Raw genomic sequence first — 25,502 nt, forward strand, 5'->3', positions numbered from 1 at the left:
AGGGACCCAAATGGCAGAGATTGAGTAAATACTGATATGAGTCATATCATATCATATAGTTCTCTTTATTGTCAATCAAATAACCTCAGTAATCTGCTTTTGTTTTGATTCTGACTAACTTGGGTATAACCAAAACCAGATGAATTAAACTAGCTCAATTTGTATGACAAGTCAGATTTTTTTTTGTCTTTTGAAAAGGAAACAAAACTGAGCAGTGAACTTTGGGACCAGAAACAGGAGAGGGGAGAGTGACACTTGTTGGCAAAACCCAGACACTGATTAAATTTCGTTTTTCTTACACCCATACCTATTTTTCTGTGTTTTGTCTTTGGTCCCACTTCTTACAGGAGGAGTATTTGGCCTTTATTTCAATTCTGTTTATAACTTAGATCTGTGGCAACTCTTTTGTTTGATTGGCTAATGTATCAGGTAAAGGATTCGGCTTGAGAATCCTATGCATTGAATGTTGTTTTGCTTAGTAGTAGCCATTTGATTCATATACACCCTATTAAGAACTCAAATAAGTTGTAATGACTGTATGATCAATTGATCTGAAGGGATAAGAGGAGATTAAGATCAATAAAGGAAGTTGGTAATGTACATAGAAATAAGATTGTTCTTAACTGATTTTAAAGTAACCGTTACATGATTTACTGTCTTCAACAAAACTGAGATTAAGAGTAATTGTGGAAACAGCCAGGAGAAATGTTTTTACGTGTGTGTTTCATATCTTGCTTCTCATTCTGACTAACTTTGCCAGCGTTTCTTGAGCAGCCAAAGTGAGCTCATGGTTATGGCCAAGCATCACCGTCCTGATACTGATACAAGTCCTGCAAAGTTCTTCTCCACTATCGAAATGTCCGCCTCGTAGCAGCAGCTTCGCTCTGGTCTCTAGCAATAAAGCTTTCAACAATGTAACATCCTGCCACACGTATTCATCCACCTTCTTGCTAGTCTTCTTCTTCCAACAGAGTGAGCCTTGGCGCCAATCTTGTATTTGAGACACAAACGACTTCTCCACTTCCTCTAACACATTGGTGCATACTTTGAGGAGCTCCAGCGCAGAGTTGCACCTTGAAAACTTTGTGAAAGCTGTGATTGCTAAAGGAAGTGCTGTTCTCTTGATGTAAAGTACCATATCCATGGCTTGTAGTTGGACCAAAGGAGGTTCTGATTTGAATCCGAATACTAAGAATGCTGAAGCCCATAAGTGATCAAGATTCAACAACGGGTTATCGATTTTCCTCACGCCTTGAACTGTTGCCTTGGGTGCAAGTATGTAGTCTCTTCTCCTCGCAAAAGTTTGAGTTATTGGATGAAACTGAATCCAACACCCAGGTTGTCTATTAGTCATCCTCGCTAGTCCTAATCTGACTAGTAAAAACGCAGCATCCTCTTCGCTTCTGCGTCCTAGACCACAACCACCGCACCAAGCAAATGTGTGACTCAAACATTTGTTCCATTTGCTAAACCGATTTCCACTTGTGGGCATGTTTTTAGCCGCTGCTGCTAACAAGTTAACATGGATAGGGACTGGCGCAAACCAAGCTCCCACTAGTAGCATTTTCAGTGAGAGAAGGTTTCTGTTACCTTCAGCTTGCTCCAAAACAGCCAAAACGAAAGCTAAGACCTTTGCAACGAATGGATTGGATTTGCAATACTGCTCATCGTTTAAGTTCACAAAAGGCGAGGCTGAACGTTCTTCGATTTGAACTTTGTTCACAGCTTCAAAGAGCGCAGAAGGTGGAATTGAAAGCTCTGAAAGCAATGATCCTATCACCCAAAGACCGTAGCTCAAACGTCCCAGTTTCTCTTCGAAAAGCTTGAGGATCTCAACCTCCTCAGCCGGGTAATCTTTCTTTCTTCTTCCTCTCAACAACACCATTGCGTCAGACGAAGGCAATACAGAGAGCTGCACTGTATCAAAGGTCATGACTTTAGGAAGTCTAGTAGTGATCAACACATGAGTACCTCCGGTGTTTCTTGGAATCAGATCATTCAGATCTTTCCCTTCCCACCAATCTTTTTCTATCTCAAGATTATCAATGACCAGAAGATAAGGCATGTCTCTGAAAAGCTCACGCTTTATCCTCTTAAACGCTTCAAACTCTTGTTCATCAAAGCTCCGTAGTCTACCTCTATCCTTCTCAGCATCCGCGCTCATATCAAGCCCCAAACTAAATGACAGATTCAACAGGTTCTGTCTGAAGTATCGAGCTTCCCCTCCGACCCACAACACCATCTTATACCTCTGAGAATACCGGTAAGCGAATTCAAGAGCCAACTCTGTCTTCCCAATCCCAGGAACTCCATTTACGCAAACAACACTTGTGCTACCTTTGCAGTTATTACTGTTTCTATATTTTTTAGTCTTCAACAGTCTTTTAAGCGAGTTTTTCCCACCGTTTGGATCACTCCAAGCCTCAGATCTTGGCTCTGAGCATTTTCCAAGCTCCAAGCTGATAAATTTCCCATTTCTAGTTGATACAACATCTGATTCCTCATCTGCAAGTCCTTCAGATTGTCCACTTGCTTCTCCTTTAGTGCTTGGTGTTGTAGACTCTAGATACTCTCCATTGCCAAAGAAAGCAATCTCCATTTCCGTCATCTCTTTCTCTCTGCCAAGAAAAGATCTATTTCTCGGAAAAGGAAGCTCATCGATCCTATCCACTGTCTCTTTATCAACCACACTCTTCCTCCCAAGCTTTCCCCTGAGAATGGTCGCGGTCTTTGCCACACAGCTTCTCCAGTTACTCTCATTAGCTTCGAGTTTAAACTCATGGGACTTAATCAACCCATCAATGGCTTCTTTACACTCTTTATCTATGGCATTACAGTTGAGAAGACCCATTATCTCAGAAGGTCCAGTTCCATAGAAAATTGGGATCAAGTTCTTCTTTTGAGCGAAGAACCTAACTTCCTCCAAGCTAAGATAGTTGAGCAAGCTCGAACAAGAGACAACCACAATCCCATAAGTAACGGAGCAGATAACTCTGTCAGCGATCTCATGACTCTGTGTGTCCGAATACTTAGCTCTGTCCGCAACGAAACAAGCGATACCCTGAAGCTCAAGCTCTGACTTTAACCATTTGCAGAATCTCACCAAGTTTGGGTTTTGTCCATGGAACCCTATGAAGACATCGGAGCTCCTGAGCTTGGTGTTAGTTGCAGGCGAAGAAACAGAGACTTTAGCTAAGGAAACCCTAGGAACAGGGAAAGAGAATGAGATCCTTGGAGGAGCAGGATCTGGAGTACAAGCTGATAACTTGAGCTTCCGATCTGATGGGTCATCGGAAAACTCATACTGGTCAGAAGGAGGAGTGTAGGAGCTGCTTGGTACATCTTCAGATTGTGAGCCTTTGTAAGAAACAGGCGGTGATGGCTTGTGAGTGGTGGTAATGGGTTGTGTGGCTCTTGGGGATATATAAGGAGATTGTAAAGCGGAAACAAAAGCAGAAGATGGTGGGGACACAAGAGAAGGTGAATTGAAAGGAGAGTTTTTGATACTTGGAGATGAATCCGAGGCATCATTTGTGTGGAGATCTTTACCTTTTTTACTTGAAGAGCTTGCTGGTGATGATGTTCTTATGGTTAATCCCACTAAGCTTGCTTCTTCTGGTTCTTCTTCTCCCCTCATTTTTGCTGTACCTTCTTCTTACTTCCTCACCAGACCCTAATCAAACCCAAAATGAAGCTCACAGCTCAAAAGGTTCCGTCTTTATCTCTCTAACTTGGTCTAAATCATTGTGGTCTTCACTGACAGATTATATTGAAGTGAGTGGGACTGTGAGGAGATGAGTCAGAACATGAATGCAACAGTTGATGTTGTTCAAGGAGATTGAGGTAAAATCTGAGAAACTGCATGTGATGTATCTAACTCTTCCATTTTGTGGGGTCCTCTTCTTCTCAACACTGTTGAAGACCAACTTGTTATTTCTTTTTTTTTATTACTCCTCTTAGCTCAGATTTGACCAAAACCAAGGCCAGTTTCAGTCTCTGCAACAATGGAGGTCATGGGTCAGAAGAAAAATCATTGCTTTACAATGAGCGTGGTCTTGTGTTCATCATCATCAACAAGATTGAATCTTCTCATTTGAATTAAAGTCAGAACCAAAAACGAATAGGAACGAAAAAAAAAGAGCAACATCTTAGTCAAATCATTAAAGATGATTTTCAAAGACTTACCCTTTGTTTGATCTTTTTCAGACACAAGGCAAAAGACGTGTCACTTCCCCTGCATATTTTGCATTACAAACCTCTTTTTCTCTCTCTCTGCTTCAATGTGTCTTTTTTCAGGAAGAGCAGATAGTGATAATGAAGAGGGAGAAGAATCTGGATTTGTGAGTTGGATCTGAAAGTGCTTATGGAGCTTAATTTATAAAATAGTGATTAAAGAAATGGTTAAGAGGAGCAGCCTGGAGAGGGTTAATGTCTAAACATGTACCAATGTATTTTATAATGATCACCCACTAATCAATAACCCTTTATAATTTACTCGATTTATAATCTTGGATTCTCCTCTATTCATTTGTTTTTAGCTCTCTCTCTGTCTCTCCCAACCTCCTCCTGCGGTTAGATTCTTTTCTCTCACTGATTTTCTTGAAATTAGACATTTTTTTAGTTTGCCAAGAAGAGCTGGTATTTAAGATTTAAAATCGACTCATTAGGGATAATAATCTAACATGGGTTACATGGAATTTATGAGAATTAAATACTCCCAATCAGATTTAAGACATTGAACTTTGAGCTTCAAAGAAAAGAGGTTGGATTGAAGTAAAGGAACCATTTTCAATTTCCTCAGTACTTTGGTTGTTTGTCGTTTAGTCCTTTGTATTTTATGGTGTATAGAAAACTCCAAGACATTGTAGTACATTACAATATTAATCAAAATATATAACACCATCATTGCTGTACTTAATGGAGTAGGAGAAAAAACCAAGACAAATTGTACGTTTTAGATTAATGTAAAACTTCAAGGGCATGCATACTTTTTTCTAAAAGCCGAAAAGATTACATAATCCGTTGGTGACAGGTAAATACGATTTGATCCGTAAAAATGCAACAATAATTGCTTTTCCCGCATCAGAATATTGTGTATCCTAAATATAAAAACGGTCTAATTTTGTAAGTGAATTAATTCGTTCGTCCACTGCAAACGAAAAAATAATAACTTGAACATAAAATAAGGTAGTTAGAAAACTAATATTTCACAGTTTACTAAAAAGGGGGCAAAACAGCTTAACATTATGTGACAAAAAAGTGAATAAATTATCAGGATTTATCATTTAGAGAAATTTTAATGTTGTCAAACCATGTTTTTTCAGTTCAAACAATATATTATTCGGTAATGGTCCACATTGTCATTCGTGTAGGTAGAATTTACTTTTCATAAGTTGATTGCTGTGTCAAAATTCTACTTTGATTGCACATTATCGTAAAACTTAGATTTTTTTTTGTTTTTGAGAAAGATAAAACTTAGATTTAAAGACTTTTTTTTTATATATATGCTTTTCATTTTCACAGTAACGTTCTAGTCCGTAATTTTGATTTTTGGGCAGGTAAAATGTATAAATTTTTATAGTAAGATCAAACTCCAAATAATTATCTACAAATATATTCTCTATTTTTTAAAATTAGTTTACATAATGTATATATGTGTAATGTATGTATATTATATATGTGTACACTTGACACAACATTTGAAATCTGATGCGCGATGGGAATTGGTCCAAGACCAGTGCACTTGTGACTTTTTATATACTATACTCCGTTTATTTACCCCACACATATTCACATTTATCTACAACCATAAAGACTATAAAAAAACTTTATAGAAAAACATATATTACCATCAAAGTCTTGGAGTATGTGACGTATGAACACAACAAGATTGTTTTTTTTTTTCAGGTAATAAAGGTTTTACTATCTACTTCTTGTTGAATTGGTTAGTAGGTTCTAATCTCCAAAAAATACTTTATAACTTTATATTTGAAATTTTTTTGCACTTCAAAAAATATTTCAAACCTTCAAATTTTGAAGAATTGAATAGTAATAATCTAAATATAGAGTATCACTATTCAATTCTTCAAATTTGAAGTATCATCTTTCTTTTTGCATTTTAATCCTTATAATTATCTATCTTTATAGATAATGTTATTAGTTATGTTTGTTTATCATTTTAATTCTATAATGATATATCTCATAATTATTTTACATATATCTTCATAATTATAATTTTAACAGATAAAATTAAAAAACAACTTGTATTTAAAATAAAATATATTAACACATAAAAATATAGCATAACATTACAATCTTTAAAAGAACACATAAATTTTTAACTCGTAATCTACAAATAAAAGGTAATCAACGAGAATACCCAGTTTCAACAATTTTTAACTCGTAATCTACAAATAAAAAATAAAAAAGCTTATCTATCACTTCGAAATGCATCAATTGACGAGAGTATTTCGGAAATAATTTTAGTGAATAATTTAATATTTTATTGTAATTTATGATTTTATTAATATATTTTATATTATTTATCATGTTTTATTAATTAATGTTGTTTGTGATTTTTCTGTGATGTATGTTTAAATGTTATTTATAAAATTTTGTGATTTTTAACTGATTATGTTGAATAGAAAAGATTATAATACAAATTAAAATTTTTTTTGAAGTTTATTATGAAGTATCACCATTGGAGAGAAACACCTCGTACTTTAAATTTGAAATATCTGATACTCCAAATATAAAGTATCTATTCTCTAAACGAGAGAACAGACGTCGAAGCGTTGATCTAACGCTGAAGGAAACTTCTCGTTGTTTTCTTATTTATAAACAACAACCAATGTATATACAGAAGCTGTAAACGTCACAACTGTAGAAGAAGTTGAGGAGACGAGGGGTAAAATAGTAAATTGCAGAGCATCGTATTTAATTTTTTAACGGCATATCACACACCGTCGAATTCTAGATCGGACCAGATAAGATCACGTCGAATCGAACGGTTGTAAAATGCCCGACTTGTTGGTGCAGTTGCCAGCGGTTTCGCCACGTGTCCCGACCAAGTCGCTTACACGTTCGCATTTTCTCTAACTAAAAAAAAACAAGAATTTTGATTGTAAGCGAAAACAGAAAGTTAACGTTTTTCCGCAGCGAAACGTTCAACATTTCAATCAGTTTCGGATGTATAGATCTGCGAATCGTTCATCAAATTAGGGTTTTTCCATCATCTTCTAGTTTCGTTTCGGTCTCTCTGTAAAGGAACCATCTTTGAGGTTTTGCGTCCCATTTTAGGTACGTCAGCTCGAAATTTCGGCTCAATTGGATTTGATTTTCCAATCATTGGCTCTCTTACGAAAACGGAAGAAAAAAGGATTGTGATCGGTTTCTATTGCATTTAATTTGGGAATTGAGTTAAATTTTGACGTATAGTATGATTTAATTTGTTTTTTTTTTTCTGGGTTTTTTTCCATTTTGGTTTATTGAATATTCCTCTGGTTCCTGCTGGAATGATGGTTGTTGCTGCTCTTGATATTTTGATCCGATGTTAATTTGGAGGATGAGATATTAGTATCGTCATGGATTTGGAGAGTGAGAGCTCTGCTCTCGAGTCTGTTGAAGATAATGGCTTGATTAATGAAGTTGAGACTCTTGGGGATAAACTGGTCTCTGCTTCTACAGCTGATAACGATAAACAGTCGAATCCACCGGTTGAGACTTCTCCTCCTATATCAAAGGGATTTGGTTTAAGAAAATGGAGAAGGAGGAAGGTAAGGAGAGATCTTGTTAAGGATAATACCTCTGTGAATATGGAGAACAGTAAAGTTATGAAGAGGTGTGTCAGGAGCTACAGATCCTCATGCTAAACAAATGCATTTTCTTCATTGAAGTGAACAGATAGTCTGCTCGTGCTCGTGATACGTGCTGATTTGCGAAAGCTGAGTCTAGTCATGGCCCTAGTCTTGCTTTTTCAGCTGGTATGGATTCGGATAACAGTGAGGACCGAAGTAGCAAGTCCTCGACTGCAGCCAGTGGTTCCAAGGTTAGGTACGAGAGGAAAACGGGTCATTCTTGGGGCAAACAGAGCGCAAAGTATAAGAGTGTGATTAGCTTGGGTGATAGTGGTCAACCAAGGAAGAGTAGTGTAGAGAAGAGTAAGAAAGTTAGAGGAGAAAGGATCAAAATCGAGAAGGAAAACTCTCATTCCAGTATGGAATCTGCTGACTCAAGAAGCTCCAACTTTGTGTTTATGCAGGGTGCTTCCTATAGTTTGAGTAGCAGAGAACAGGGAGGGAGAAGAATGATGGATTACAACGAAGAAAATAGTGATCATGAGGCACATACTTCCAACCATAAAGATAACGCTAGAGAAGAAGAAGAAACCGAAGATTATTCACAAGGAGACTCTGTGGAAGAATCCCAAATCAAGAACAATGGTTCCTCAGACAATCTGGATCCATTAACTGAGGCCTTCAACAGCTTCCACAGTTTGCAGGAAGCGTTAAAAAAAGGTAGCAACTTCATAATATATGGTGTTTTCATTTGGATTTTGATGGTTGCTGCATTGTAGTAGTCATTAATATTTATATCACTGGTTCCTTATAGTTCCTTGTAAATATTAACATGGTTGTTTAACTGAACTTCTGGTTCCGTTTTGTTTTTCAGAGCTTCAAAAATTTCAAGAGCTTGGGAAAGAATCTATGTCATCACTGCATGATGGAGCAGAAAGCAGAAGTTGCATACACGCGGGACGTGAACGAGCTGGTGAAGCAAGTTCTTCTCGCCGGTTTGGGTCTGAAAATATGGGAGAACCGGGATTAACTTCTCAAGATTCCGAGATACGAAACCTGGTGAACAATGTAGAGCACCTGGAGATCAAACTGAAAGAAACAAGGTCTATCCTCGAGGCTAAAGAATCTCAAATCCGTGAACTCAAATCCACAATAAGCCTTTCAGAGCCGCGTAATGGAGGAACAGAGATCGGGATCGAAGACATTTTCCAGCAAAAGATGGAGGCAGAGATTGAACATCTTGTATTCTCAAGCTCAGTGGAAAACTTAAAAGGACAGATCAAACTGATTGGAGAAGAGAAGACATTGGCTGAGAATGAAGCTCATAAGACGCTATCAAAGCTTGGAGAAGCAGAAACCAAAGCTGAGATTCTCAAGAATCAAGCTCAAGATTTACAAAACCAGTGTGTAGAGATCACAGAGGTCCAAGAAGTGAAGAGTTTCAAGAAGGGTATGTTTAAGACCATCTCATGTCTTCTTCTACAGTTAGGCTTGCTGTTTATGCTTTTTAATTTCCTGTTAATGCCAGAGTCCGAGAATGTTGTACCCACATGAGAATTTATTTTTCAAGGTACAGATATGTTTAGTTATGATTATTATTGTTATTATATTCTTGTTCACCATTGTTTCTTTTTCTTAATAATCCATATATTTACTACATATAGTGTAACATATTTGGCTTCAACAGACCAACTCTCTGCTTCTTCTTTGTTTTTCTGTGTGCTGCTATGGCATGACGTCGGTGTGAATGTTACGTATTGTTGTCTTTTTGTCAACTTTGCCATCATTTTCCATACACTCCTTTTAAAATAAGTCGAAGATAAGATATATAATAAACAGACAAGTGAAAAAGTTTGCACATTCACATTGATCTTTATCTTATGAGAAAAAATGGAATTGGGTACCATTCCATATGATTAACCTGGTTTAAGGAGCAATTTAGAGTGTTAGTCATTTGTGTCCGAGTGATTTTCGTCAACTTTTTGAGTAACCATAAAACTCTGAGCTTTAATTTCGTTGCACCGGAGACCAAATCAGCTTAAAAACAGTCACTTTATCATCGATTTTACTGTATTGGTCTAGAATAATTTTGCTGTCGTATAAAATTTAGTTGGATGCGACAAAGTAGAAACTGAATATACAAGCTCTTGACCAAATAACAATCTTAGCTCTTAAGAATAAGACAAATTCAATTTAATGGTAACATTATGTGGTGTTTCTGATGACACTAAAGAATTGGTCTTATGTCATTATCTGCAAGTGGAGACTTTGACATTTGACGATAAACAGCCATCTTAATGTTGGTTTATGCACATATATAGAAAATTAACAATGCCCACGTCTTGAAGAGTTTTAGACCAAACCAACAATCGAATAAACAATATACTTATGATTTAGACTCATAGGTGTCTTATCGATGATCATTGGATTTGTAAACTTCCAAATCCTTTTAAAACTTTGGATTTGATGAGATAGAGATTATATTTAAATATAGAGATTTAATTCTTCTTTCTTTCTTTCAATCTAGCTCAGCTGTTGATGTGTTTAAAAACTAGAATTTTGGTTGTCTATAGTTCGGTATTCCTATTAAAGGTAGCAAGTTCTACTATTGATGATCAATTCGTCACACACAACAACAAAATAAATCCGATTATCCAATATATGGAGTAACCATTTGTTTGAAAAGAAGAAAAAAAAAAGATAAGATGGTGAGATGAATAAGATAGTTTACTTTATGGAACTTTGGTCAATTTAAACCCATCATGCTTTATGTGAATCCAAAAGCACAATAAAGGAAGAAAGAAAAATCAAAGCTTGAGAGAAGCATACAAGATAGTATATATATCCCCTCTCATCAAATAAACAAAAGACCCCACCAAATTAGATTAAAAGCCAAACACCAAGAACCTCAAGAACCAAAAACCAAAAATATCTTTCTGTTACTCAGACTACAATGTCAACAACTCTTTTTACCATCATTACTCCCTAATTTTAGATATTTTTTTTTCTTTTTTCTTATTTTTTTGGGGGTTTTCAAATTAAAAATCTTACTTGCCTGCATATATACGTTTCTTAGACTCTTTCTTCTTCTTCTTATTCTTCGTTAGGTGGCAACTCATTCAAGTCAAACTCCAAAAACGTTCTCTTCAATTTCTTCACCTCTTGCACCACTGTCTCTGTTACTTGACTAGCATATGCTGCTGCTGGTGCGGTTGAAGCTGTTGTAGCTGCAATGGTTGCAGCCGCCTCACTAGAAACTGGTCCAGTCCAATGACATCTCTTGTGACCTCCAAGAGCTTGACCTGTTGGGAAGCTTTTATGACAAATGTTGCAAACGTGATCTCCATTGTTGCTACTGCTTAAAGATGTGTTTGATCCTTGAGCGCTAGCTAAACCGGTTATTATTGCTTCAGTTCCAAGCAATGAAGCTTCACCGTTTGCCCTAGCTTGATGATTCTCCAATATCTTGACCTTGTTGTGACTTGCTCTATGACCTCCTAAAGCTTGATAAGAAGTAAAAGACTTGTTGCAAGTCACACACACGTGCTTCTCACGTGCACCACCACCTTCCTCAGCTGCAGCAACAACCACCTCAAGCTGATGATGATCATGAGTTGATGATGATTCTTTATCCATCTCAGACAACCTTTTCTTCTTCTTCTTCCTCCTCTTCTTCATCATCATCTCTTCAACGGAATGTGAATCAGAAGTCTCTGTAACATCGAGATCAACAGCTTCTGCAGTAGTAGCTAAGATCAATAGATCCTTAGCATCAATATCCTTCATATCTTCTGATCTTGGATCCTTCAAATCTGATTCACCAACCTTGAAAACACTTCTCCTTGCTCTCTTCCCCCATCCTTTAATCGATTCTTTAAGGTCAACAACGTTTTCAGATTCCCAATGATTATCCCATAACTCCGAGTTCTCATCATCATCATCATCTTCATCTTTATCATTATCATCATAGTCATCATCATCATAATCCGAGCTTATAAACTCACCATGATCATGATCATCAATAGAGAGTGTAGAAGACGAAGAGTAACCAAGTGGATGAGGAGGAGGCAAAACTCCTTTCCATCCTCTGTCTGGATGAAACCTCATGTGTCCATATAAAGCCTTCATTGATGTAAACTTCTTATGACAAACACAACAATCAACTTCTAATTCATCTCTCTGATCAGATCTACCAACCACACCAGACTCCATCTTTGGTCTCACCATAGCCAATTTTCGAGCCTCGAGCACATGAATCCGTTTATGACCTCCTAAAGCTTTACCTGACTTAAACCTTTTACCACATTCACAACATATGTGCTTCTTCTCTTCTTCTTCTTCCACATCTCCTTCTTCGAGATCCATGCTCTTAGCTCCATCATCTTCTTCTTCTTCTTCCTCGAGACCGATGCTTTTTGCTTCTTCTTCTTCTTCTTCTTCTTTAACTTGATCTTCTTCTATGTCTTTTCCTTTTTCAGCTATGAAAGGTTGGAAGTTGGGAATTCTAACCTTAACAGATCCGAATCTGGGCCTCCCAAGTGAGAATCCACAGTTGGTTTTGTATCCACGTAAGTGTTCCATTGCTTTCGAAGCTTGAATCCACACAAAAACCAAGCTTAGATCGAAGCTGAGACAGATCTCACCAGCTGATAATTAAAAGTAGGGTTTTCTTCTTCTGTAGATACCCTAACTTAGTGAAGAAGACAATCTCTCACAGCTCTCAAACTAAACAAAATCTCAAAGATATGAAAATCGAAGAAAGATAAAAGAGAAATCGAAGGAGAAGCTGAAGAAGAAGTTGAAGAAGAAGAAGAGGCAATAGAGAGAAAATAAGAGGCTATGGCCATAAGAGTGAAGAAGAGTCTGTATTGTGCCTCACGTTTTTGGATGAATAGTCTCTATTTATTTTGTTGATATATAAGAAATAGCTTTTGTTATTTAAGTTTTTAATTAAATGTTATACTTTTTTTGTTAAAAAATTAAATGGTATAGTTGTGTATCGTATCTTCTTCCTTCTAGCACTTAGCCACTTACCAAACTATACAAGATATGACTTTAACCTACAGAAGGTCGTATTTGACTGTTTATACAAAACTCAATTGCTAAAGTATTTGACTAGTAAACACAGTTTTTATGGTAAATGTGTAAGCAAATACTATTATTTGATTTATGTTAATTTTACATCTTTTTATTTAATAGTAATTAGTATTACCATATTTTCTTTTGGGTATATTCAAAGGGTATATTGAGTTTCCTAGTTTGCCAAACGCGGGCGTGGTTTTTTGTGTACTTAAAGTTGAGTTCACGTTTTTTGGGTTTGGGACTAAACACGTCGAAATCGATCGTGCACTAGGGATTAGGGGAGAGTAATAATAGGTGATTAATCTCCATTTATTTTTTCGTGGGCATTGCAATTTATGGCAGTTAAATCAAGATTTTATCTGGATTTTCATTAATTTTTATTATATGAGATATCCCTTTGTATCAAAAGAAAATCTTTGATTGGGATTCCAAAGGTTTTTTTTTTTATCAAGATGGGACAAGAAAAAAGAAGTAAATTATTTTAATAATTATCTCTTTAAATCCAGTTTACGTCTTCAAAAATTACGGTTCTTAATATTTGTTTGGCCCCACGCGCTTCTGCAATCACGATCCTCTCAAATTCATACTTCCGGTTAGAGTTATACTATACATGCTTTATAATATTCATTTTCAATCCATCAATGAATTTAATTTTTTTTTTGTAACTAAGTTAACGTCTTCCCCTTTTTGTGAAATCAAATTACTTTTCTCTTTTTCGGTTTGTTTTTTTTGGCTTTTTTTGCATATTTTTTGTTTTTGTTGGTCAACAGATAAATTAAAACCCATTTTCATCAAAGACGCCATTGTTTTTCGTTCAACTTTGAAATATGTTTTGAGTCACTGTTTTTTTTTTCTTTTTCTTTTGGAAAGAGTGTTTTCAGTCATTTCAACTGCCACATATTAGTATAAGATCTAATAACAATATTTGTCCCTCCCTGAAGGTAATCTTATCTATTTTTACCTTTTGAAACATTTCCATTTTTATTCAATGCTTTATGAAAATAAAAAGTTGTATAAGAAACAACACATGTAAAATTTTTTGATACTGTTAGATACATTTAATTAATAATTATATTTTTTTGTGGATCATATTAATTAATAATTATTTGTTCATATAATATTAACAAAGAGAGACTTTTGGTATTTCTTAATTAGAATAACTTTTTTTTTTTGAACATTAGTTAGAATAACTTAGAAAGGTAAAGTATTTATCCAGTCTTACATTTATGCATATCTCATTCACCGCCTCAATCAACTCAATTAATATTTTACATAAAGGATAAATCCATAAGATAAATCAAAATTAATTTGTTCATGTAAACTTTTGCAAATCTTTTTGTACATAATTCATTCTCGTAGTTATTGCAATTTTTTTTTGAAACCAAAATACAGCACAAACTCCTGCGAAAAACAACGGTAGAGAATTTTGCGCAATGGACGAAAACTTAATGGAACAAGGCCGCGTGGAGGTAGATAGCCTTTGGGTTATCTAGTAAGTTCTTATATTCACTGGTAAGTAAATAGTAGTAATACTAACAATATATTACCTACATGTTGATAATTAATTAGTGGCCGACTTAGTGGAGGGCCACTCCTACGAGTCATTCAAGTTGTGAGAGATTTAAACTTCAAAAAAATCATAATAAAATGGAGGATCAGTGAGTTAATAGAAAAAAATCCTCTTTACAATCAATGCTTAACAACTTGTAGGAGATGTTAAGATCAACTTAGCACAGTTATTTAATTTATTTCAACTTATTTGGTATTATTTCCACACAAAATAAAGAAAAAAAACTGAAAAACAAAATGAATCTAAACAACCTAAATTTTCGAGAAGATCAATCACAGCCATAAGTAAAAATAAAGTAAAATACAAAAACCAACCAGCTACATTATACAAGTTTTTATATATCCTTCCATAATTAAGAGAATATTCTTCTAACGATATACAATCGATGCTCAATTAAGAGAATGTATCTAACTCTATGGCTTTTTGTATTTGTTTTATGGGATAAAATCTTCGAACTGGAAATCTAGAAGATCTTCGAAGGGATTGAGTTTCGACTTATGATCCCAAGGCAATTCCCAAGTCCGTGGAAAATGTACATTTTTAAAAACACAACAAAGCATATTACACAAAAGAACAGCTTCTGAATCGAACCGTAGTCTCTTTTTTTTTTGCCGGTATGATTATGAACCTAACCAAGACGGCAAATAACAGATTAATGTAAGTCTTCTTTTCTTTTATATAAATTTTATTCTTTTATCAAAGTAACGAATCGAGATAAGAGTAGTCTCTGGTTCGACCATACTCCAAGAGACTTCCATAAGTCCGGTCCCAAACACCGATGAAGAGAGATTCAGTATCTGGGCTAAACGAAATCCCAGAAATCTCTCCAAAGAAATCAATCTCTTGCTCCTTTTTGTAACCTGTTTTTGTATCATAGATATGGACAAAATCTGCTGGCTCGGCCATTGCAATGTACTGTCCGTCCGATGTGAACCTGATGGACCGGACCGCTCCAAGGTTACCTTTTAGTACAGCGACTGATTCCGACAGATTCCTTGTGTCCCAAATACGACAGGTCTTGTCTTGGTTTCCCGTGGCAAATGTTACACCGTTGGGATGCCAAGCCGATGCAAATGAATAATCCAAGTGACCTTTCAACGTCCCGACCGTCTGCAAACAAAATTCAAAACCATAAGGCTCCAACACCTAACCGGAGTAACATAGACTGTACCGGGACAAAGAATGTTAAGTGTACCTGTCCGTTGCTTGAGTCTACCAATAGACCATCTGGGTCGTCTCCCACCACTGCTACTAGTTTTCCATCAGGACTTAGGGAGCTATGCTGTTAAATTTTGCAAAGTAGAATTTTGTAAGATCGAGTGTTATTTATCCACAGGTGATTCAACAAAATGAGAAAGTGAGTGAGCTTACATTGACGGGCCAGAGATAACGGAAGAGTTGGACAAGCTGATATTTCTCCATATCAAAGTCTCTGACTCCACAGTCATTATTTGAGGCCATGAAATGAAGTGCGCCGCTAATAGGACCACGTAACTAGTTTCAGTTTCTGTTTGTCCTATCGTCTAAACTCAGAAGTCCAGAACCACCAAATTTATATGAAAGGCAAAGAGGTACCTCGAGTTTCTGTATATATCTACTGCATTGGTGATAGCATTTTCGGTGTAAGTTGTGCGTGAGCAGAAGCTCACACCAGGTCTATCAAGATGCTGTGTAGGAGAAACAAAAATGCACAAAATTAGAAAACATGAATAAGTGACTTCGTTGGAGTTTTAAATCAATGGAAAGAGAATTCAAAGCAGTTAGTGGAAACACCGCCATGTGCTATTATCCTTGAGATCCATTCAAAGCCTCTAAACTAACCTTGCAAATGAGCTCTCCCTGAAAACCACCAGCAACTAGCAGCCTTTCTTTTACTGCAAGAGTGCTAACTTGAGTTTCTGTAAATCCTTCCAGTAAACTCTCGGGATGTTTCTGAATAAAATGGAACATCGGCTTTAGATAAACCCAACAGAGACGAAAAGAAACCCAGAATTTCAATCTAATTAGATGTTTAGATAAGGCTTCAAAATCGAACCTCAGACGGAGCCACATGACCTTTAACATTCAGAATTTCATTCCTGCAACCTGTCAAAGAAGACCAGTGGCTGATAGAGTAGTTGGACAACAGGTACACATCGTGTTTTGATGTAGCCCAGACCAAATTCCTCAACTGCAGTAAAGAATAGAAAATAATTTAGCCTGACTATGATCAGCGTTCCATGACACACTGGTTCCATCAGCAATACTAGCACAGGGGAGTTTACATTTGAATTCCACGAATCACACAATGAATAAACTTTTCAATAGAAACAGGGGTTTAAGTGTAATGGTGCACTTGACAAACCTGAAAATGAAGAATGGTTGATCTAACTGATCTAGAATTCCTCCTGAACGTGTAAAAAGAGCTGCCTTTCTCAGTCTTCGTGCAGTTCTGCTTCCAATATAGAGGTCTAGATTGAGAAAAGGACAACATAGGTATATCTCCTAATAGATAACCTTGAAGAAGCATGAAATGAAACTCACCTTCATAGATGCCTCGCCCGAGTTGGGTATATTTTCATAGTTTTTATACTGTTCTAGCCTAGTTTTCCTGTACTCTTTTCTAGTAACGCTAAGTCTATCCCACGGTATCCCCTGAATGTCCTTTCCATTCCGAGCTTGAGCAGCAGAAGTATCTGCAGCCTTGTTCTGAAAAATACGTAATTGAGTGTTCAGAATATATCCAAGACAATCAGAAGACGACTAAGAAAAAAATGAGAAACAGAGGAGAACAAACCAATTGGTCGAAATCTTCAACTTCGGAATCAGATGCATCGATATCCCTTCCATCAAACTCTGCATTCATATCATCCTCCAGATCATCCATGTCGTATTCATCAGCCATATATTCATCTTCAGGTTCATCACCATTGTAATCAGACATGGTGAGATCAATTTGGAACAGAGGTGAAAACTCTCAAATCACAGAGATGAAACAACTTCCATTAAACAAGGGAAACAGAACAAACCAAAGTCAGCCATATCGACCTCTAAACCAGGCAAATCCAGCTTCCAACCTGCAATAGTAATAAATACAATCTCTGAGACGAAGATCATGCCAGTTCATAATTTTTGAATATCAAATCCACGAAATCACGCAACAGAAAACCTTTCTAATTATATCGTCGATCATTTCTCAAAACGAATTATGATATGAAATTTCAAGCTCTATGAGCATAATAAGAAGTCTCCCTTGAGAAAATTTGGATTCCAAATTCTAAATTTACGCTTACCACAACTTCAAAGAAGGAGGGACAGATTCAGTTTTCACTTCTCCAGAAATCCGAATTATCCCGGAATTTCAATTCAATTGAAAATTCCAACGTAACAAGCACAAGCAGATAGAGCCGACACAAAAGATCAAAATATTTCGATATCATGCACTAAAATCCAAACTCAAAAACACGAAAAGATAGATATGGATTCAATTAGATCGTCATCAACCCAGAAAACCCTAATTTCGAAGAGAGGGGTCTCGTCTAGTCTCACCAGGAAGAAAATAATCGGAGGACTAAAAAAATGAGAAGAAAATCGGATACCCAATCTGAAAAACTGGTTGAAAATTGACGTGATTTAGGTAATCACCGGATCTGAGGATCGAATTTGTACACAGCGTCTCAAAAAAATCTATACTCCATATATAAAAAAAAAAGTTGGTTAATTATTTTGCATCATAGACATTATATCCACATCAGCAATTTAATATCCAATAACTAATCACCACGCATTCATCTAAATCATCGAAGTTAAACCAATATTAATTTGTTTTTTATGGTTTCATATAAATAAAGTTAACAATTCTCGGTAACATTCGTAGATTCTTCTAATTAATCCCTAAAACAAGGACTGAAATTCACGAACTTTTTTGCAGAATCATGAACTTTTTGCTGTACTTCTGCATGAACCAATATATGTATATAATTTAATTATGTAATTTCGAACAAAATAAAAAGAAAACTCGAGCACGTGGTCCTGATTTTTTTCCGCACTGTGGTCACAAATATCGTTATGATATGATTGACATTTGAGTCGGTGAGTGAGAGAGTCCACTTTCGTCTTAAAGTCCAAAAAAACTTCGCGCGTGGAGTAACAGAATCATTAGCGCGCGAGTGGACACGTGTCTATATCATGAACAGTCCACGTCGTTAAGTCTCATCCCAACTAAACGTCACACAACATTTAGCCTCTCCTCTCTCCAATTTTTTTGTTTCTTTTGTCAATCAAAGAAAAGAGAAAAACGCCGTGTGTTATCAAATCTTTTCCTGATTGATTCGTTTTCTCGGGAAAATTTCTAATTTTCCTGTCCTTTTGAGGAAAAAAAACGGCGCTTCAGGGGAAATTCGGCAATGATTCTGAGGAAAGTATGGGGATCGGTGTGGAGCCGATCGAATAGTGGTAAGGACTCGGCGAGCCAAAGGGCGATTCATGTTCCTGTGTCGTCTTCTTCGTCGTCTTCTCTTGGCGCGTTCGATCAGCTACCGATGGATATTTTAGTCCAGATACTGATGATGATGGAGCCGAGAGATGCTGTGAAATTGAGCTTAGCGTGCAAAGCATGGAAATGTTTGGCTGGTGGTAATCGTCTCTGGATATTCTATCTCCAGTGTTCGCAAGATTCATGGGACGCCATTTTCTTCGCCGAGACATGTTTGCGTTCTGGATATCCCCTCCGGTAAATTCTCGAAGCTAAAGTCTTCATTTTGATGGTGAATCACTGTAAAAGATTCAAGCTTTATCTGTTTTTTTTATTGCAGAATGGTTTCTAGTCAATCAGGGGAATTGTCGTTCATGCGTATTTATGGTCAGAGGGCACAAGTTCCTGGTTCTGTAATTATTGATGGTATGCTTTTGTTTTGTTCTTTTTGTTGTTGTTCCTATTGCATTTGTATTGTTTGTTTTGTCTTTCTTTTAATTGTTCTGTATTAATAAAAAAAAAAAAAATTGTTCTGTATTTAGGTGGTTCTGGATATTGCAAGTTTGGCTGGAGCAAGTATGCTTCACCTTCTGGTCGTTCTGCGACTTTTCTGGTGAGTTAGTTCTTTGTACGAGAATCGCTTCGGTGTTTTCTTATTACAAAAGATGATAAGCTTGCGCACTTCCTCTCTTGCACACAAGATAGTTCTTACTAGTTTGATCGCCAGGAATTTGGCAACATCGAGTCGCCAATATACGCTAGGCTTCAACAGTTCTTTGCAACCATTTTCACCAGGTCTTTTTTTTTTGCTTATTTTCATTTTGTTATAGTGACAGCTAAATGATGTTTGAGTTTCTTATGAGATAGTTTTGTTACAGGATGCAGGTAAAGCCCTCTATGCAGCCAATAGTGGTGTCACTACCTCTCTGCCATTTTGATGGTTGGCTACGGCTTTACTTGTTTATCTTCTCAGGGCTACATCTTGTTTGTTCTAGCTTAATTAAGGTTTTCTTAAATTTTGTTTTCAGATACTGAATCGGCCAAAGCATCAAGGCGGCAACTTAAGACTGCTATCCTTAATGTCTTGTTTGACATGAATGTTCCTGCAGTCTGTGCAGTGAATCAGGTGAGCCTTTATTCACGCGTAAAGTGTTTTTCTGGTGATTCAGAGAACTGTTTCTCTTAGATAGGTTCATACTCCATCTCTATAGCCACATTTTCCACAGTTAAAACACAAAAGAACTAATTGAATGTATTGGCGAGATATTGGTTTTTTAATTTTTCCAGAATTTGATATGTTAGCTCACCAATTAACTGGAGATAGTTTTATGCATTCCTTGCCAAATGATTGGTTTTGCCGTTTTGTTACTATTACAGTCATAAGCCAATCATGAATGATCCGTGCTATATTTTTTCAGGCTGTATTAGCTCTATATGCTGCACGACGGACATCTGGAATTGTTGTTAACATTGGTTTCCAAGTCATAACCATCCTTCCAAGTAAGCTATTTCTTTCTCTAGGATTCAACTCCTTTTGTGTTTTTTCAATGAGGAACATTTCAAATTGTTAAAAAAGGTCTTGTGTATATCCCTCTGATTCTCTCTGCACCATTCATTAGTGTCTTAGCAACTCACTTTTGCTGGGTGTTTTGCAGTTTTGCATGGCAAAGTGATGCGTCAGGTAGGTGTAGAAGTCATCGGTTTTGGAGCGTTAAAACTCACCGGCTTCCTTAAGGAGAAGATGCAAGAGAACAATATTACCTTCCAATCGCTCTACACTGTTCGTACTCTAAAAGAGGTATTACCAATTACTTATAGTTACTGAAATTTAACTTGTTCAAAGCGCTTTGTTACTGAGATATCCTTACAAGGCTCTGCATTAGTTCACTAAACGTTGAAGATAGAAGTAACTGACTATAGCTCTTTGTACTAAATCGAATTTACATGATGATTTTTTTGTTATGCGAACGTAGAACCTGTGTTATGTGGCTCTGGATTATAAAGCTGAACTTTCAAGAGACACACAAGCTTCAATGGAAGTCGCTGGTGAAGGATGGTTTACTCTGTCAAAGGAGCGTTTTCAAACTGGGGAGATATTATTCCAACCACGTCTTGCTGGAATGTAAGGCCTACCCTACTTATTACCATCAGTGATTAAGAAAAGATAAAACCTTGAGTCATACTAAGAGATGCAATCTGAATTAGTTCTGAAACTAAGAATGGTATCATCTGACCATACAGTATACTGCAGAAATTTGTTAGCAAGTTACCACTATTTTCATCTTGAATCCTAAATTTCCTTCTTAAAATTAGCATTGTGAAGTAATATTCTGTCATTGCGTTAACAGGCGTGCAATGAGTTTGCAGCAGGCAGTCGCGCTCTGTATGGACCACTGTGATGCAGCAGGACTTACAGGTGATGATAGCTGGTACAAGACTGTAGTTTTGGCTGGAGGAAGCGCTTGTTTGCCAGGACTTGCAGGTACAATAATATTTCCTCTTGTTTTTAAGTTTATGCCATGATCTACTCGGGAATAAGTAAAAATCAGTTCTTCTTGCATACTACTTGAAAGATCTTTGAAAGCCAATCTAAAAGCGTGCTTATGGGCTTTTTGCATGTTTTGTGAGCTGTATCCAGAGAGGCTAGAGAAAGAACTGCATGACTACCTTTCTCCATCTATATGCAATGGAGTCAGAGTAATCCCTCCTCCTTGTGGCGTGGACACAGCCTGGCATGGGGCAAAGCTTATCAGTAACGTAAGCTACTATCTGAAGCCTACCCTTGTATTCATATACACACAGGGCACATTTTGGTCAAATAATATTAAGCAGTGTGGGACTGGCACTAAAGATGAGATTTAACAATTTTTCCAATCTTGTGAGCCTTACTGAACTGCATTTTTTACTAATTGCTATGCGCAGTTAAGCACCTTTCCTGGTCCTTGGTGTATTACAAGGAAGCAGTTCCGTCGCAAGTCAAGACTAATGTGGTGAATCTCTCAGAGTTTTTACTTCTCCTACGTTATATATATATATAGAGAGAGAGAGGCATGTAACTGTTAGTTCTACGGTACTTTACATGTCTTTATATAAGTCCGTATGTATAGTGATAGTGTCCATTATTGATTGCACTCCAAAGCCTATAGAAAACAATAATTTGTGAAAACCATTGTGAACAAGAATAAGATGTTACCTTTACATCTACATACTGTGCTTAAAAGAGCCTATTCTTGGTGATTTTGTAATCAGTCCTTACTTCATTGGTCGATTTATAGATAAAGATACAATGATACACACAAAAGTCATACAAATAATCATTTAGTAAATTTTTGAAGCTCCTAAAATCAAAAGAATGAGACATTACAAGTAAAACAAATCGTGGATATACAGACACTCTCTTCCTCAGGTTGTTACAAGTACATCACGTACATTCTGCTTTCTCCCGCCTTAAAACAACTTAACAAACACCAACAAAGCTGCGGAAACGGTCAGCCAAAGACGAGAAGAAGAAGCAGTGGTGGCTGCGTTTGCGTTTGCGTCTGCTGCGGATTCGGGAGGCGTAGCGGGGCACTCGAGACCTTCTTTGCCTTCTTTACACTGGTTAGCGAACAGTCCAGGAGGGTATTTTCCATAGAGGTTGATGTAACTGAACATGGTGGTTGCACAATCGTTGCTAAGGTCGTTGAGCTCTTCGGTGTAAGGACAAGCAAAGTCCTTGAAGGCGGCACAGCATTCCTTTGGTGGGAATTTGGGACCTTTGCATTGGTTCTTTATGATTGTGTAGTTCATAAACTCAAAGTTCACGGGACATGCTGTTTCCATTACAAAAAAGATGAAGAGAAATCATGTCAAAACCCAACATTACTGTCTGAAAATCAGCTATATCCCGATGAAGCAAAACGGGCAAAGAATCGCTACAGACTCGCGAGTTGGCTATTCGTAAAACGGTTTTAGGCTAATGCCATGATCCAGAGGCAAAGAGTTTTGAAGAATCAATAACAACATTTGTAGAGGTTTGAAGATCATCATCAAGCAAGGTTATAAACAGGACCAAAAGTAAAGAGCTTTATAAACACAGAATACTGACAAGTGAGAAGATAGTAATTCCTGACTCAGATGTATAATCAAGAATCGAGAATCAAGATTGTAACTTTACATATTTGGTCAATGAACATGTAGTGAAATGCGTATGTTATATATCTATATATGGATGCATAGTGATGCGGGAATGGTAACTAGCTATATCTGGATCTGTATGCATTTATTTAAGCACATTGGGATACATAAATGGAACTCTCACTAAGATCTTCATACAAGAAAGAGACTTAATACTGGAATCAAATGAAATGATCAAAACAGTAAAAATTTCCGGAAACAGATATTCTTTATTTAGATTTAAAAGAAGTTGCCTTTTTTGGTCTGTAGTAGGTTTCGTCCAATAGCCAAAGTCTGAGATTCGAACACATCATCTGCAATTAACGGGAAAAAGACAAGAAAATCGGTGAGGCATCTAACGAATCGAATAATCTCATCGGGGAAGTTGAACATTCGAATAGATTTTATGTGGAAGAAAAGAAGAAGAAAGTGTACCTGAGATGAAACTAGAGGATGAGAAGGAAGAAAGTATTGTGAGTAGAAGAAAAAAGAAGAGAGTTCTAGAGAGGAAGTTGAGCTCCATGATTCTTTGGTTACAGAAGTGACGAAGAGATCTGACAAAACAAGACGACTTTGAAGAAGAAGAGCTATGGCGAACCACGAAGATAGAGAAAGAGACAGAGAATGAAAATTAAAATATACTAAATATAAATAATATAAGAGAGGTCGATGACATTATTTAACATTGGATTACAGCCTAGAAGAACGCGGAAACTTGCGACCCTGTCTGATTCTTTAACGCCACCTCCCAAAACGTTGACGTTTAATTGTCTTAATATCCTTGATGGTTATTCAGAATACTCATCAAATTTTCATGATTTATTATTCCACTATATATTGTAGAGACAATTTGCTCAAAAATTCTAAAATTGGTCAAAATTCGGAAACTAGGAAAAACAGTAAAAAAGGAGAAAATTTGAATTCGAATTGACGTGTAGTTACGAAAAAAACCCTCAAATCGAGTTTCTCGATTTTAGACCCTATAATAATTATTTAAATAAAGAGATATTGATGCAGATAATATATGCTGGATCTATAGGGGTGCTTAGGTCAGCTACTAGGTTTATGCGGACCACATAATTTTGGTGCTCACAAAGCTATATTAATAGAATGAACAAAAATTAGATCATGTCATTGGCGTTACTAGAAATGATAGAGTGAACAAAAATCTGCAAGTAAAAATGTTAGATGATATCACATTAGGTACTCTGCTAACAAATATAAAAAATAGTGAATGAAATCTTCGTTTTTAGAAATTAACAAATGTGATAACATGATCTAATTATTGTTATAGGTTACAAAACAAAATAACACATAACACTAGTTAAACCATTACCTTCTCTTCTTCATCGAGCTCGCGTTACTAGGAATGATAGAGTGATAATGGCATCGAGCTCATGTTACTAGGAATGATAGAGTGATAATGGCATACTCGGCGTTACTAGAAATGATAGAGTGAACAAAAACATACAAGTAATTTAAATGTTAGATGATATCACATTAGGTACTCTGCTAACTAAATATAAAAAACAGCAAACGAAATCTTCATTTTTAACAGTTAACAAATGCGATAACATGATCTAATTATTGTTATAGGTTACTAGGAATGATAGAGTGATAATGACACACTCGGCGTTACTAGGAATGATAGAGTGAACAAAAACCTGCAAGTAATTTAAATGTTAGATGATATTACATTAGGTACTCTGCTAACTAAATATAAAAACAGTGAACGAAATCTTCGTTTTTAGCAGTTAGAAAATGCGATAAAATGATCTAATTGTTGTTATAGATTACAAAACAAAATATCACATAACACTAGTTAAACCATAACTTTCTCTTCTTCATCGAGCTCACTTACATCGTCGTGTACATCAGACTCATCTTCACTGTCACTGTCAGAGTCCCTAGACGGAGTTTGAACAACTTCAGTCAGAGTTGGAATGGCCGCCATCATTACCAGCTGAATCGCATTAAAAAAAAAGCTTTTCACGGCGATTGTCTTCTGCGACAACTCCAACTCATCCTTGGATTTAATGTTAGAGACTAGCAAATCGAACCCAAAACTCCCAGAGAAAGAAGGCATCTCCATGGTCGCTAGCAGCCTCCCCAACTGGGAGTCCTTGAGCTGCTTTACTTCATCTTCATCAAAAGCATTAATAATGGTCTGAACTGATTTGGATTATTGGTAAGAATTTACCTTTTCTCCGATCGGTTTTTAACCGGCGGCAAACATCCTCTCTGGTAATTGAAGATTGGACATCGGCGTGAAATCTATAGAGGAATAGAGTAAGAAAATCAAATTTGGGTTTAACAACAAAAATGAAAATTCTAAAAAGGATAAACTTACAAGCACAACTGGCTACGGATTTCGGGGGGATCTGGACCTTTCAGAAGCAAATTGGAATATAATAGTTGAAGAGGAATAGGGGTAATCACGTTATAT

General features: G+C 36.5%; 6 protein-coding genes across 11 annotated transcripts; 2 read left to right on the forward strand and 4 right to left on the reverse strand.

Moving 5' to 3' along the window:
- Positions 1–581: 581 nt before the first annotated feature.
- Positions 582–4,342, reverse strand: LOC18016459. The gene is made up of 2 exons (XM_006401300.2): positions 4,186–4,342; positions 582–3,996 (listed from the first exon to the last, which is right to left on the reverse strand). The coding sequence occupies exon 2, from the start codon at positions 3,635–3,637 to the stop codon at positions 725–727; it is 2,913 nt and encodes a 970-aa protein (XP_006401363.1). The 5' UTR covers positions 3,638–3,996; positions 4,186–4,342; the 3' UTR covers positions 582–724.
- Positions 4,343–7,583: 3,241 nt separating this feature from the next.
- Positions 7,584–9,413, forward strand: LOC18016460 (WPP domain-interacting protein 2). The gene is given in 4 exon segments (XM_024156344.1): positions 7,584–7,840; positions 7,842–7,889; positions 7,891–8,516; positions 8,671–9,413. Coding segments are annotated over 4 exon segments (1,611 nt in total). The 3' UTR covers positions 9,351–9,413.
- Positions 9,414–10,889: 1,476 nt separating this feature from the next.
- LOC18016461 (zinc finger protein ZAT4) lies at positions 10,890–12,377 on the reverse strand. The gene has a single exon (XM_006401302.1). It carries the CDS (start codon positions 12,375–12,377, stop codon positions 10,890–10,892), a length of 1,488 nt encoding a protein of 495 aa, XP_006401365.1.
- A 2,542-nt stretch (positions 12,378–14,919) lies between these two features.
- Positions 14,920–18,129, reverse strand: LOC18016462 (uncharacterized WD repeat-containing protein C2A9.03). 6 transcript variants are annotated; one of them, XM_024156698.1, is made up of 11 exons: positions 17,721–18,129; positions 17,457–17,504; positions 17,225–17,340; positions 16,972–17,136; positions 16,793–16,879; positions 16,484–16,618; positions 16,270–16,380; positions 16,024–16,115; positions 15,820–15,925; positions 15,644–15,730; positions 14,920–15,558 (listed from the first exon to the last, which is right to left on the reverse strand). In XM_024156698.1, the coding sequence occupies exons 2-11, from the start codon at positions 17,467–17,469 to the stop codon at positions 15,145–15,147; spliced, it is 1,326 nt and encodes a 441-aa protein (XP_024012466.1). In that variant the 5' UTR covers positions 17,470–17,504; positions 17,721–18,129; the 3' UTR covers positions 14,920–15,144. The 6 variants fall into 6 exon arrangements, with proteins under 6 accessions (XP_024012466.1, XP_024012468.1, XP_024012467.1 ...); XM_024156700.1 differs by having other exon boundaries at positions 18,027–18,114; XM_024156699.1 differs by having other exon boundaries at positions 17,977–18,106.
- A 557-nt stretch (positions 18,130–18,686) lies between these two features.
- Positions 18,687–22,148, forward strand: LOC18016463 (actin-related protein 8). Its single transcript, XM_006401306.2, has 12 exons — positions 18,687–19,159; positions 19,242–19,327; positions 19,444–19,514; positions 19,629–19,696; positions 19,780–19,841; positions 19,930–20,027; positions 20,320–20,401; positions 20,557–20,699; positions 20,875–21,023; positions 21,250–21,383; positions 21,540–21,658; positions 21,824–22,148. The coding sequence occupies exons 1-12, from the start codon at positions 18,834–18,836 to the stop codon at positions 21,893–21,895; spliced, it is 1,410 nt and encodes a 469-aa protein (XP_006401369.1). The 5' UTR covers positions 18,687–18,833; the 3' UTR covers positions 21,896–22,148.
- On the reverse strand, positions 22,144–23,733 carry LOC18016465 (GPI-anchored protein LLG1). The gene is made up of 3 exons (XM_006401305.2): positions 23,492–23,733; positions 23,311–23,370; positions 22,144–22,713 (listed from the first exon to the last, which is right to left on the reverse strand). Exons 1-3 carry the CDS (start codon positions 23,577–23,579, stop codon positions 22,349–22,351), a joined length of 513 nt encoding a protein of 170 aa, XP_006401368.1. The 5' UTR covers positions 23,580–23,733; the 3' UTR covers positions 22,144–22,348.
- Between the last annotated feature and the right edge of the window lie 1,769 nt (positions 23,734–25,502).

Source organism: Eutrema salsugineum, unplaced genomic scaffold (genome assembly GCF_000478725.1).
Source record: "Eutrema salsugineum unplaced genomic scaffold, Eutsalg1_0 scaffold_2, whole genome shotgun sequence".
NCBI lineage: Eukaryota > Viridiplantae > Streptophyta > Magnoliopsida > Brassicales > Brassicaceae > Eutrema > Eutrema salsugineum.

Coding starts and splice junctions, on each gene's coding strand:
- LOC18016459 (XM_006401300.2), bottom strand. CDS start 3,637: ATGAGGGGAGAAGAAGAACCAGAAGAAGCAAGCTTAGTGGGATTAACC.
- LOC18016461 (XM_006401302.1), bottom strand. CDS start 12,377: ATGGAACACTTACGTGGATACAAAACCAACTGTGGATTCTCACTTGGG.
- LOC18016462 (XM_006401304.2), bottom strand. CDS start 17,371: ATGTCTGATTACAATGGTGATGAACCTGAAGATGAATATATGGCTGAT. Junction 16,880..16,971: donor CGGGCGAGGCATCTATGAAG/GTGAGTTTCATT, acceptor TATTGGAAGCAG/AACTGCACGAAGACTGAGAA. Junction 16,619..16,792: donor CAACCATTCTTCATTTTCAG/GTTTGTCAAGTG, acceptor TCTTTACTGCAG/TTGAGGAATTTGGTCTGGGC.
- LOC18016463 (XM_006401306.2), top strand. CDS start 18,834: ATGATTCTGAGGAAAGTATGGGGATCGGTGTGGAGCCGATCGAATAGT. Junction 20,028..20,319: donor CAGTCTGTGCAGTGAATCAG/GTGAGCCTTTAT, acceptor ATATTTTTTCAG/GCTGTATTAGCTCTATATGC. Junction 20,402..20,556: donor AGTCATAACCATCCTTCCAA/GTAAGCTATTTC, acceptor GGTGTTTTGCAG/TTTTGCATGGCAAAGTGATG.
- LOC18016465 (XM_006401305.2), bottom strand. CDS start 23,579: ATGGAGCTCAACTTCCTCTCTAGAACTCTCTTCTTTTTTCTTCTACTC. Junction 23,371..23,491: donor ATCCTCTAGTTTCATCTCAG/GTACACTTTCTT, acceptor CGTTAATTGCAG/ATGATGTGTTCGAATCTCAG. Junction 22,714..23,310: donor CCTACTACAGACCAAAAAAG/GCAACTTCTTTT, acceptor TAATGGAAACAG/CATGTCCCGTGAACTTTGAG.